At 35.4% G+C, this 12,332-nt stretch overlaps 1 protein-coding gene across 1 annotated transcript in view; it reads right to left on the bottom strand.

Annotated features, from left to right (window-relative positions):
* Positions 1 to 12,332, bottom strand: part of MTTP (microsomal triglyceride transfer protein) — a 53,657-nt gene that overhangs the window by 36,823 nt on the left and 4,502 nt on the right. Inside the window, exons 2-4 of the mRNA XM_079919609.1 lie at positions 8,513 to 8,670; positions 2,598 to 2,785; positions 978 to 1,121 (exon numbers count right to left, since the gene is read on the bottom strand). Of these exons, the coding sequence (XP_079775735.1) occupies positions 978 to 1,121; positions 2,598 to 2,785; positions 8,513 to 8,573 (393 nt within the window). The 5' untranslated portion in view covers positions 8,574 to 8,670. The remainder of the gene's footprint in view (positions 1 to 977; positions 1,122 to 2,597; positions 2,786 to 8,512; positions 8,671 to 12,332) is intronic.

Consider the following 12,332-nt stretch of genomic DNA (forward strand, 5'->3'; position numbering starts at 1 on the left):
CTTCTTGTGAGTCCCTTTTTAGTACTTTATTAAAAATGAGCATCATGAATAGCAAAATATTTCATGTCTGAAATTTATATTTTAAAGTATTTGTTTTCACTTTTAGTTTGAATCTAGAAATTTTGGATCTAGAGAAATTTTAGAGATTTGTAGTTTTAACTATAATGATCCCTTTCTGTTTTTCTACTTTAGTTCCTAAAAGTAAGCTTTCATCTTATACTGATATGTTCTTATACATGTCAGTATAACATCTGTACTTTTCATAAACCCACATATGTAATACTTGATCATTCACAGATCAAAGTTTCTTTTCAATTCCAAACATAGTAAGACCATTTTAATAGACTAGACTCAAACCGTAAGAAATGCACAGTTACAGAATTTTCAGAGCAAATTTCCAATGTATATTATAGTGTTCATTCATTACTTTAACATATAAAATGCTTTTCAGTCGTAGCTATAAAATAATCTAAATGTTTTTCTAAAGAATCAACTCTATCTTAGAAATGCCATACCCCTTCAAAAGCTTCAATTTTGTACTTAATCCACTTATTGATTTCTTATGACAAGTTAATATCACTTATCTAAGTTAGATCATTTCATTCTCATAATTTGTCTACTTTCCTGAATTTATCCAATCATCTCTGATGACCTATTGTGTTACAATATCTTTTGAATTCTTCCTAATTTAATAAGGAATGTACCTTTTAATTATGCCTCTTACCAATAAACATATACTTCCTATATAAAGATTTTTCATAAAAATAGGGAACATAAATGGCTAGGAAATATAAGTGAATCCAATGCCTTGATTTACTTCTGAAACATTTAATTTGCAACTTCTGTTTATTAGTTCTTGAAAAATTCCATTTTCCATAAAAGTAGCAACACCATGATCACCTAAAATAATATCTACTGAAGGAGAGAAAAATATGAAGTTGGAAAAAACAATGTGAAACTCCAAGAATCACTTTTACCTTTCCATGGACTAGATGAAGGAGCACAGGTCTTTGTAGAGCTTCCAAGTTTTCCTTTCTTATGATTTGGGATGGCTTTTTTCCCTTGAAAATGCTCTTCTCTCCTCTCTGTTGATTCACATTTTCGACGTTTACATCTTTTATCTGGAATCATGGAAAGAAACCTATTAGAAAAACTTCCTATGTCTGTTTCCATCAGAGTCTCCTAGAAAATAAAATGGTAAAGCAATAAACAGGGTTGGCCATAATTTCTTCTGTCATTCTCAATTCGTGATTCATAGGACCTAATTATCAACTTTAAAAGAATGGAGAAGGTATTAAAAATTAGATTTTTGAATTAGGTAAAAATACTGACATCAAGGAAATCTGTGACTTCAACTCTACCTAATACTCTGTAATGGCCTATATGGGAAAAAAATTTTTTAAAAGAGTGGATATATGTATATGTATAACTGATTCACTTTGCTGTACACCTGAAACTAATACAACATTGTAAATCAACTATACTCCAATAAAAGTTTTTAGAAATTAAAAAAAAAAGAAATCTGTGACTTCAAGTCTACAATAATTGTGGCTAGAAGATAGCTCTTTTATGTCATTGTCACTCTCTTCATTTATTTTGAACTGCTGCTGTCTGCCTGCTCTCTTCACTTTCTGTACCATTTGTTTGAAAGGAGCCCTGCCCCACTGTACTTTATTTGTACATACAAAATTAAAATGAACAGTCTGATTACTGAACAAAGAGGTACAGAATGTTTTCTGCAAAATACTGTTCTATTGAGAAATGGCTTAGTGAGGTGGATGATAAAATTTTGATCCAACTTGGAAAACACACACAGCTATTAGAGACAACCAAAGAAGCAAAGATCACTTGATAAATATATTGCAGTAACACCTCATTATAAAGTATATCAGTAACTACTTATCAGTGACAATGAAGCAAATCTTGGTCCTGTGTACCTTTTTCACACTGACTTGTAGAAGGAGAACTGACTATACTAGAGAAACTATTGCCTTTAGGTCCTTGAAAAGTAAATGTGGACTCACCATATATTGAAACAGGAACAGGCCCCAGAGGCCATATAATTTGAATCTCTTTGTCAACACTTAAATCTAAAGCATCATAACTGACCAAACACTGCCATTCAGGGGAGCACCTCGTTCTGTCCTCAAGAAGAATGCAGAATAGGTTTACTCCCTCATTGGTAATTTTACCTGTTGGATCAAGGAACTCAGAAAAATTGGAAGGTCACAATTTATCTCCTTCAGTTAGAGTGGTCTCGATTGCTTTACACATAACATGGATTCTAGACTCCTTAGTTTCAGAACACTTCAAATGGATTCTAGTTTAATGTGCCTATTAGTATGACATATAGAACTGGACATCATACTTCAGTTACTCACCCGTATACACCTTCATTTGCCTGCTTCAACAATTTGGAAAGATCAGATCACTTTTGGTTAGCAAAAACTTCAAAACTGTATCTCTACTTATTTTAGTGATGGACAAAAAATTCAATGACTATATGACCAAGAGTACAGACAAGTGCTGTTGAATGGTACACTTCTCAAAGACTGCTGACATCTAATCTTTGCATCTGTCTGGTAGAAAATGCCCACCATAATTTGGATCAGTTGGTCGTCATCACCATCAGGACTCCTCCACAGTAAGATAACATCCACATTGGATGAAATTCGGTAGCCCACGCTGTCTTGGAGGTTTCCTTTGCCCCGATCAAGAAAAACTTCAGTGGAGTACGTGAGTTTGTATAGTCGGTCATTATTTAATGAGAGACCAGTTGTGTGACCTGCATAAAGATAGTGACACAAGTCAAGTCTTAGTTGTAAAGCACCCATCAGGCCAGGGTCTGTGCTATCTAGCACAGTGGTACACAGTGGGAGCTTATGTTTGCTAATGGAAGTAAATTTTTGCTAAGTGAAACATGGTTCTACTTCTCCATCTGCTGAAATTATTGGCTTGAACAACAACAAAAACCACAACAAAGAAATAAGCTTCCATTTCAGAAAACCTTAGTTTGTATTCTTAATCAGTAATCAGATTATCTAAATATTGCCCTGGTTGAACTATAGAATATTTTTTAAAGAAATATCATTGTATTGCTTTAAATTATATGAATATGATTTCTTCCCTGCCCCCCACCCCAGCTTTACTGAGGTATAATGAATATGATTTCAAGTAGAGATGCAGCCAGAGATTGCTTTATAATTTAATAAAAAACATTTGTTATTAACATATCATTTAAATACAAGAGATCAAAGCCAAAGTAATTTTAGTAGTTAGAAAGCAGTCCCTTACATTGGATATTTTGAGTATTTAAATATCCCTCTAATGTACTTTATCCTATTAATTTAATTAGTAAACTTTTAGTACGAATATACATTTCAAGGCTACACGTATATAAATTTAAATTAGCTATTCCTGAATAAAATGACGTTTTCCTACATAAAATCCTAGCACAGGCTTTAATCTGGCAGGGACAAGTTAATGTCAAATAGTATACAAGTCAGTATTATGACCAAAAAAAATTGATATATGGAGGAGTTCATACACTCTCCAAGTCAGTTTATCTTAACCCAAAGAAATGTAAAAGAGTAGGATCAAGTCTTTCCCAGAGATGACTTGCAGTTTATGGTCATACAAAGTCTTTGTATGTTTTCTATCCATAGCTCGCAGGAGATAGTAAAAAAAACGACTTCAGTATACATTTTTCCTCAGTGCTAACAGGGTAGCATTGCCTAGTTAACTATATAGGGAACCATACCTTTTTTTTCCCTCAGGACATATGCACATGGGAGAGGGACAGGAAAGGAGGTTGAGATGACTAGGACAGAAGTGAGGCAGCTGAGAAAGGAAGTGAAATGACTTGGAAAGCCAGAAATTAGAAAACCTCTGAAAAGTCTTTACTATTTACTGTCTCTATCACCTACTGTGGCGCCTACTGCCCAGAGGAAAAAAAGGTCAAATACATTGTCTCTAATAAACTGTTCTAAGTGTTTTATACACATTAACTTATTAAATCTTCACAAAAACCTAATGGGGTGGGTACTATTATTAGCCTGATTTTATAGATGAAGAAATCGAGGGACACAGAGATTATACAATTTGCCCAAGATCACCCAGGAAATCAGTGGCGGAGCCTCTAACACCCTGTCTGGATCTAGAGACCATGCTCTTACCTATACTATACACATAAAACCTTTAGGTTGAACTCTTCCATTCCTGGGGAGTGAGCTAGGAATTCATTCATTCATTCTTTCATTCAACAAGGATGTACTGAGCACCTACTGGGTAGTAGGCACTTTTCTAGGCTCTGGAGCTATACCAGTTAACAAGCAGACAAAATTTCTACCTTTGTGGAGTTTACCTTTAAATGAGGAAGGGATGGAAAATTAAAAAAGCAAGTACATAAACAAATTATAAAGTATGTTAGAAGTGCTAATGAAGAAAAATGAAACAGGAAAGGGAACTGGGATGTTAAGGGAAAGAGCTTTGTGAGAAGGTAATATTCTGGGCAAATACTTTAGGCTAGCCACATGGATATCTGTGGAAAGAGCATCCCCCTTCCCTCCTTCCCCACATCCCTACCCACCCCCCGCCCCTCCGCAGAGGGAGTAACAAGTTCAAAGGCCCTGAGGAGAGTTCATGCAGGTGTAATGGAGGAACAGCAAGGAGGCCAAAGAGGCTGGGATTGGCTAAGTGAAAGACATAGCAGAAGGAGATGAGGTCAAATAGGTACCCATGGGTGGCTGGGAGACCTGGGGGGACATTTGCATAGATTTAGAATTTGGTTGAGTGACACGAGGAGCCACTGTAGAGTTTTGCGTGGTGAAGTTATACATGATCTGACAAACCTTCAAGGAAAGGGAATAGGGCGTTTAATAGGAATCAAGAAAAGCCAGGAGAAGGAAGTGTAGGAGGGGGTCTCCAAGTGTGTACACAAAAACAGGCTGTGTCCAAACACCAAGTCAGGCAGAACCTCAGGTATGAGATACAGAAGGCAGACAGAGTCAGGAGAAACCTTGCAGGAGGTGAAGCCTGGGACTCCCTCTAGCCTCCCTGATCTCCACCTCTTCTGCATGTTAACTGGGGACACTGCTGCAGGGTCAAACACTGGCTTTCTGACCAGGAAGATATTTTGGTCAAAGAGGCCTTCTTTTTATGACACCTATCAAATTCCACATAGGGCAAAAAGGAAATACATGTTGTCTTATCTAATCCTCACAGCAAGTCTGAAAGATAAGCAGTATATGGCAGCTGAAACAAGCTGACTCCACATATAATCCAACATAGCAGATATGATGCAGGATTTGACGTTGGAATATGCTAAAATTCAAGTTTTGTGGACTACCTGAAGGTGTCTTCTGATTAAAGCAGCTATGAAAACTTTGCAGTAAAGTAGCCTCTCTTTAATTCCAAAGCTTTCCAAACTATCATGTTGTTCTTTTTTTTTTTCTTTTCTTTTACTTGACTGGTCAAAAGAATGTGAAAAGCGACAATATATATCAGTTCCTGACTATGATTTGGAAGTGATAAAGCACAGGAAAGACTGGGCTTTGTTCTCCTAGAACTTTTTCCTACCTCTTTCAACAGGAGATAAAGCCTAAAATGGTTTAAATAAGTGCTGACGGTGCTGAAGTGTTGTCCCTTTTATCCTTTCCTCTTTGATAATTATTGATATTTCTGTTTCTGTTATTCAGAGATCCGGCAATACTGGGCAGTGGGGGCATGTCCCATTTATACTGGTGACTAAATTTCTGTCTTAAGGTGTTGCTCTGTAGAGTATGCAGAATGGCAGTTGGAACTGATGGTAGATTGAACGAGAAATCAATTTTAGCCCCAGAAGGAGTCAGTACCTCTTCAAGGTGCCCCTTCAAGTGAAACTTTTAGTCATGTAAAAGGAACAAAACTCTTAATTTTGAACTTTTTAAGAAATATCTTCAAATATTCTTTAATTAAACTTAGATCAATATAATAGTTCATTGACTTAAGCAAAAAGACAAAATAGAGACAAGTTAATAAAGGTGAGGCTTGAAGAGACCTGCGTTGGTGATAAGGAAGATAGGTAATGGGATTTACGAATCCGACAGAAGACTAGAAGGCCGGAAGTAAACGAGTAGGATGAAGGATAAGGGAGAAAATATGGAAGATGATTATTGTGAATGAACTGAAAAGCATGGTAGGGCCAGGGACTGAGAGAAAGACTGGGAGTGAAGGAACAGTTCAGGTAACAAGATTAAATAGGAAGTGTATGGGCAGGTTATCAAAAGGAAAAGCACTATAAAGAAAACCCAAAGAAGGCACTGAGAATGGACCCACCATTACAAAATGTGATTCAGAAAAAGTAGGGAAAACCTGAGTCTTCCAAACATTCAGTCAGCATATCAGCATATCTCTTCTAAACAGACCCTTTTCCATTCTAATTCTAAACCCCTCCTCCATCCTCTTTATGGTCCAACCTCTCTCAACATCCACCCAGATCTGGGGATTTGCTAAATAGTTGCATTGAGAACTAAATTTGAGACGAGTTTTGAAGTGATGCATAACATCCCAAAATTTATAATGGCCTGATTTTAAAGTAAACTCTTCACATGTAGTTCGCTTATTAAATGTCAATCATTGCAAAGGGCAAGGAATCTATAATTAAACCATGGTACTATAATACAAAAAATTACCCCATCTGGGTAAGAGAGAGCTGTCAAGTCCTGTACTTTTTATTCATGGTATTTGGCATAAGCAGCTTATATCATGATGCTAATAATGCTTAAGCATTGGAGCCCTCACTTACCCAGGCTTCTTCCAAGATCCTGGAAGGGGACCCTAGCGTTGTGTACACATGCCATATCTTTTTTTCAGTAACATTTGCAAAAGTAGGATATTTTTGTAAAAAAGTAGTTTTTTTTTTCTCAAAGATGGAGCCTAAATTGCGTAAGCTTCAGGTTCTAAAATTCTGGATTTGCCACTGAAGTTACACACAAAAAACCGTAGCTATCTGTTAATGTTCTAAGTCATATTTCCCTGTATGTCATTGCTCTGTGTGTGTGTGTGTGTGTGTGTGTGTGTGTGTTTAAATCTTTAAAAATGCATGTATTTGAAAACATCAAGTTATCCAATGTACTCATTTGTAGGACGGGGGGAAAAAAGAGAAGCCCACAATAACTACTATATCTCAATTATTTTTCTCAAAATAATCATGGTATTGGTTTGATCTCATGGTGTATGAATCATTCATATTTCCAATATTCAACAGTTTATTTGACAGATAATAAAATGTAAGCTCTCTAGATAGCAATTCTCTGTCAGATATAATTTACAAACCTTTACTTTTTTCTCATTAAAATTTCTTTTCATCCAAGTAAGGACTATATCTTTAAATACTGAACATTTTAGAATCTGGTAAAAATATATATATTATCTTTAGTTCAAGAACCTAAAGTGTGATTTGCTTAGGTGAAACAATTTAACCCCCCCCCCCCACCCTTTTATTGCTCCAATAGCAAAGATTGTCTCTTTTCCTCATGTGGAAATTTTCTGTGCAAAAAAATCTTGAGACAAACTTTACCTTATGAAAAAAAGCCATAGTTATCCCAAAAGGCTTTTAAAAGTTTACAGGTGAATTACTTTTTATCACTTACTAAGAGTACACAGTTATTAAAATTGGACCCTATCATGCTAAGTCTTTTCTTAGGCCAACTGGCTTTGACAGTGAGTCCTCTTAAGAGATTCTAAAAAGTGATGATTCTACAGGTGCAACATTGAGAAATTCAAGGCGCGCATAAACTAGCTGATTTAAAACAAGATTCCATATTAATACATTTCATACAGCTTTTTAAAGTCATTACTCAAAATGTTTGCTCTGAAAGTTATCAATTCATGTGTTTTTTAATCAATTTTATCTTAAAATAGAAACGATAATGAGCAACGCTATTTTTCCAAAGATAAGTGTTACTTCTTAAATCTACGTCATGTAGTTTTATTTTCTGTAATTCACCAACTCTGATAGTCCTATCACTTCTGAATAGTAATGGAATTAAATACAGCCTTTACCATTTCATTCATAATCCTTTGGCAAGTCAAATGCCTTTTTCATTGGGTCTAATTCTTCTTGATATCACATTGCTAGGCAACTAGAAGGAAATTTAAGAACTTTTTTTTTTAAATCTACTTTTACAATTCAAATGAAGGAGCTGCATTCATTGAGTGACCAACAGCAGCAGGTAACAATAGCTGGCGTCTTTTTTTCTCCCTTTTAAAAATAAACCATGAATGAGAGAATGAAGCAAGAAGCATGCTAGTCTGAGGGACTGAAACTAAAAGGAACCTCTGTTTTCTTTATGTAGGAATTTGAATTTGCTTTTCATTCCAACCCAGTCATGCCTTCACCAACATTCCAAAGTTACATGGTTTTGAAGATCACTTAATTTGGAATTCTTTCACTACACACACACGCACACACATACACTTTTCTCCCTCAACGATTAAAATTAAAGTTTAGCAGAAAGCAACAAAAACTTACCTTTAACAGAAGCTGAATATGAGGAAATGAAGCAGAGGAAAAGCACAGCAAGAAGAATCATATTGACTAGCTACCCTCTAATGCATCCAGTTCCCAGCTAGGAGTCACTGAGAAGTGGACTCTTCCAATGGCAGCGAAGGAGTGACCCTCCTCAGAACCTGCAACAATAATGGTTATCTTTGGGGGAAAGGTCAGATTCCAAACTCCAAAATCAGGAACTAAGTTCACAGAAGGGCTCACTATTAATGATTAAACTTAGGTGGGCTGTAGTTTTCAGTCTCTCACTCTTTTTATTTATTTTTTACTCAATAAGAAAAATCAAGAAAATTTTCACTTTTTGAGAGCTAAACTAAACCAGTCTACCATCCTATAAATTTAGAAGTACTGAGGGGCATTCAAGGAAAACTGGTGGTGATACTTTTCTGCTCAGTACATAATTATCATCACGCCTATAACATTAAATGCCTGTCTTCACATTTACCACTTTATGTGGGAGGGTGGTGAGGATTTGCAAACTCAGATAAATTTGGATTTTATTGTCTTGTATGGTCATCTGAATTTTTTTATACCATGTGTATGCTATTATTTTAAAAATCACTCTGAATTTTAGAATTTAAATTTAAAAATTTTAACTTGTACCACCACCAATCACTTCAAAATAATGTTAGCTAAAACATTCAGTTCCGAAACCTAGATGGTTCTCCTTATGTGTGAATCAGCATTGTCTACCATTAACATACTAGCAGGCAATTGAGTTTATCATAGTAGACCTCTAGCTATATCTATGACAGGAAACATTTGTCTGAGTCCCCAGACTGGCTGGATGGAGTCCCCTGTGCTTTCTGAATCCCATTTCTAGGAAGAAACTCAGAGGGGGGATTCCAGCCCTTAACACTTTTGCTACAGAAAATTAATTACGACACTTCTCTAAAGTGAATACTCTAGTATGGCTAAGGCCACATTAACTAAACTAACTCTGTCCTTGTAAACTTCTGCAAGAGAAACCTGATATGAATAAAACCTACTAAAATGAGGTGGTTTGGGGGGCACGTGGGGATGTTTTGGCAAAGGAAGGAATAAAGTGCTGGTGAAGGGCTTTTTGGAATGAACTTGAAAATACTTATGGCCGTGTTTAAGCATAAAATGGGTTCCTAAATCTACCCTCATCTCTCTCTAAACCCTTTTCTAGAATCCTAACCTTAAGCTTAAATCTTCTAGACAACCCAGGTAAAAGACAGTCAGCTTTATAGACAGGGCCACAAAATGAAATCTAAAATTTAAAAATCTCACAGTTAAGCATATTTCCTCTCGAAATATATTTTTGTATAAAGAACTGAAATGTAAAAATTGTTTGTCTTTATCATCTATTGAGATTAGAACTTCATTTCCTATGATGTTTTATATATAAATCATGACTAAAATACCTATATAAAAATAAAATATTTGGTTATGACAATCACTTTACATATTATCCTGGGGTAAATAGAAAAGGCCATTCTTAGAAAAATAACTGTTGAAGGAATATAAGTTTTTATGAATAGTAGGTATTATAAATACAAGATAATGTGAAAGTGCTTTATTGCTTTACATTTGAATAGATTTCTATGTATTCCCACAATTTCTGCATTATATACATAGTGACATGAAGCCACTATAGTCACTTAAACTTTACATACTTATTTATTTAAATTAAGGACTAGTTTGAATCTTATGAGAACTTTGTATTTCCATTTGAGGCTCACAGCTACATGTTTGTGGTTAGACTATGTGGTGCATGATACATGTCTATTCAGGTAAAGGATCGTTCATTGTCAGGTGTTTACCAGAATCCAACCAATAAAAGGCATATCACTATTGCCTAACAAAATCTGTTTCATTGAGCATTTGCTTTTCACTAGAAAGCTCCTATGAGTCACTGTATTAAGTAGTCATTTCAACATAGGGTGTTCAAATAAGGCTGCTTCTCTTGGTAATAAAAACCATCATCCTTTTATATTTTGCTTGTAACTTTTTACAAAGACATTTGAAAGACTTCTTAAGATTGTTTCACAGAGATGAAATAAGAATGCCAAAGTCTTCATATTCAGTGAATTCTGGGTACCAAAGGAGAGGCATTCTCCTCTGTTGCTCTGTTGATCAAGCAGAGCAAACATTGTACAATATATGTGGGAGATACCTCCAGATCTCATCACAAGTAAATCAGCTATTTACATGGTATGTGAAGAAGGACAGAAGCACAGCACGATACAAAAATAAGAGCTGCCATCTTTGGAACGATTACTATGTACAATACACTATGCTAAGCACTGAACATTTTGTAGTATATCCTAACAACAATCATTTCACACGTTAGCAAAATGATATTCAGATTTATTTAGTAAAATGATTTAGGGACCATAGAAAAACAAGCCTTGAGACCTAGATCCAATACTCTCCTTAAAAAATATTAGAGATAGGCGGTAGAAAGAATTGATTTCTTATGGATGACATAGAATTATTAATTGGGGCTCTCTTTTAGTAAGTTCATCACACTTCTGTATGGAGGCTAAAAGAGCACTTGATTGCTGTTGTTAGATGTTCCAGGCTGAACAAATTGTTCCAGGGGAAAAAATTGATCTGTGCTAGCCAGGTCAAAATCAAATAATAGATTTTAAAACAATGCTATTGCAATGAAATTCTGTTGGTAAGTACATGACACTGTGGAATATTTGCTATACTACTATTTTGCAGTGATAATAAGAGACTATGAAATAAGACAGCTGACTGATTCCAAAGTACAATAGTGTTTCTGTTGAGTATCAGAGGTTGTTAGGAGTTAACTCATTTCCTAGATTAGAAGATAAATGAACTTCACCCCACTAAAGGTTGGAAGGAAAGGTATTAACCTACTATATATAGTAAGTCAGAATGTATGGTAGCTAGAGACAAAAAAAAAGTCTTTATAACATCAGAACACTTTACTCTGTTCCAGAAAGAACCACGACATTAATAAAAAACAAATTCTTAGAGGGACTCTTCAAGTTATCCCTAAGCGGTCATAATAAAGTCTAATAGTATTTTCAATTCAATGAGGGAGTTAGCATTTTTCAAGGAATCCTGAAAAAATATTTTTGGTAGGTTAAGAATACAGTCAGCTTTCTGTATCAGCAGATGTGGAACCAGGGGATACCCAGGAGGGGCAACTGTAAGGGACTTGAGCATCCGCAGTTTGGTAACAGCGGGGGTCCTGGAACCAGTCCCACATGGATACTGAGAGAGGACTGTATTTTTTTTTTTTTTTGCCTTTTGTCAGTTAACATTTTCTCAATTTATTTGTTTGTTTGGTTTTTTAAAATTTTCACTGGAGTATAGTTGATTTACAATGTTGTGTTAGTTTCAGGTGTACAGCAAAGTGAATCAGTTACACATACACATATATCCACTCTTTTTTAGATCATTTTCCCATATAGGTCATTACAGAATATTGCGTAGAGCTCCCTGTGCTATGCAGTAGGTCCTTATTAGTTATCTATTTTATATATAATAATGTGTATATGTCAATCCCAATCTCCCAATTTATGGGACTGTATTCTTATGATGTGATGCTGTCTTTCATGCCAAGGCAAAAATTATAGAATACATATACTATTTTTTGAGGTATTCTTTAAGAATTCACTTTGAGAAAATACAAATGCACTAAATGCCTTTCCTTAGAAAGAGTAAACAAGACTTAGGTTTGAAAAGTTTGGAATCTAAGACTCTCCAGAAAGGGTAGTCATTTTCCATAATGGAGTTATTAACCAAACTTTACCTCCACCTCCCACCCCTCCACACACATGTA

Source organism: Stenella coeruleoalba, assembly GCF_951394435.1.
Source record: "Stenella coeruleoalba genome assembly, chromosome: 4".
In the NCBI taxonomy this organism is placed as follows: domain Eukaryota; kingdom Metazoa; phylum Chordata; class Mammalia; order Artiodactyla; family Delphinidae; genus Stenella; species Stenella coeruleoalba.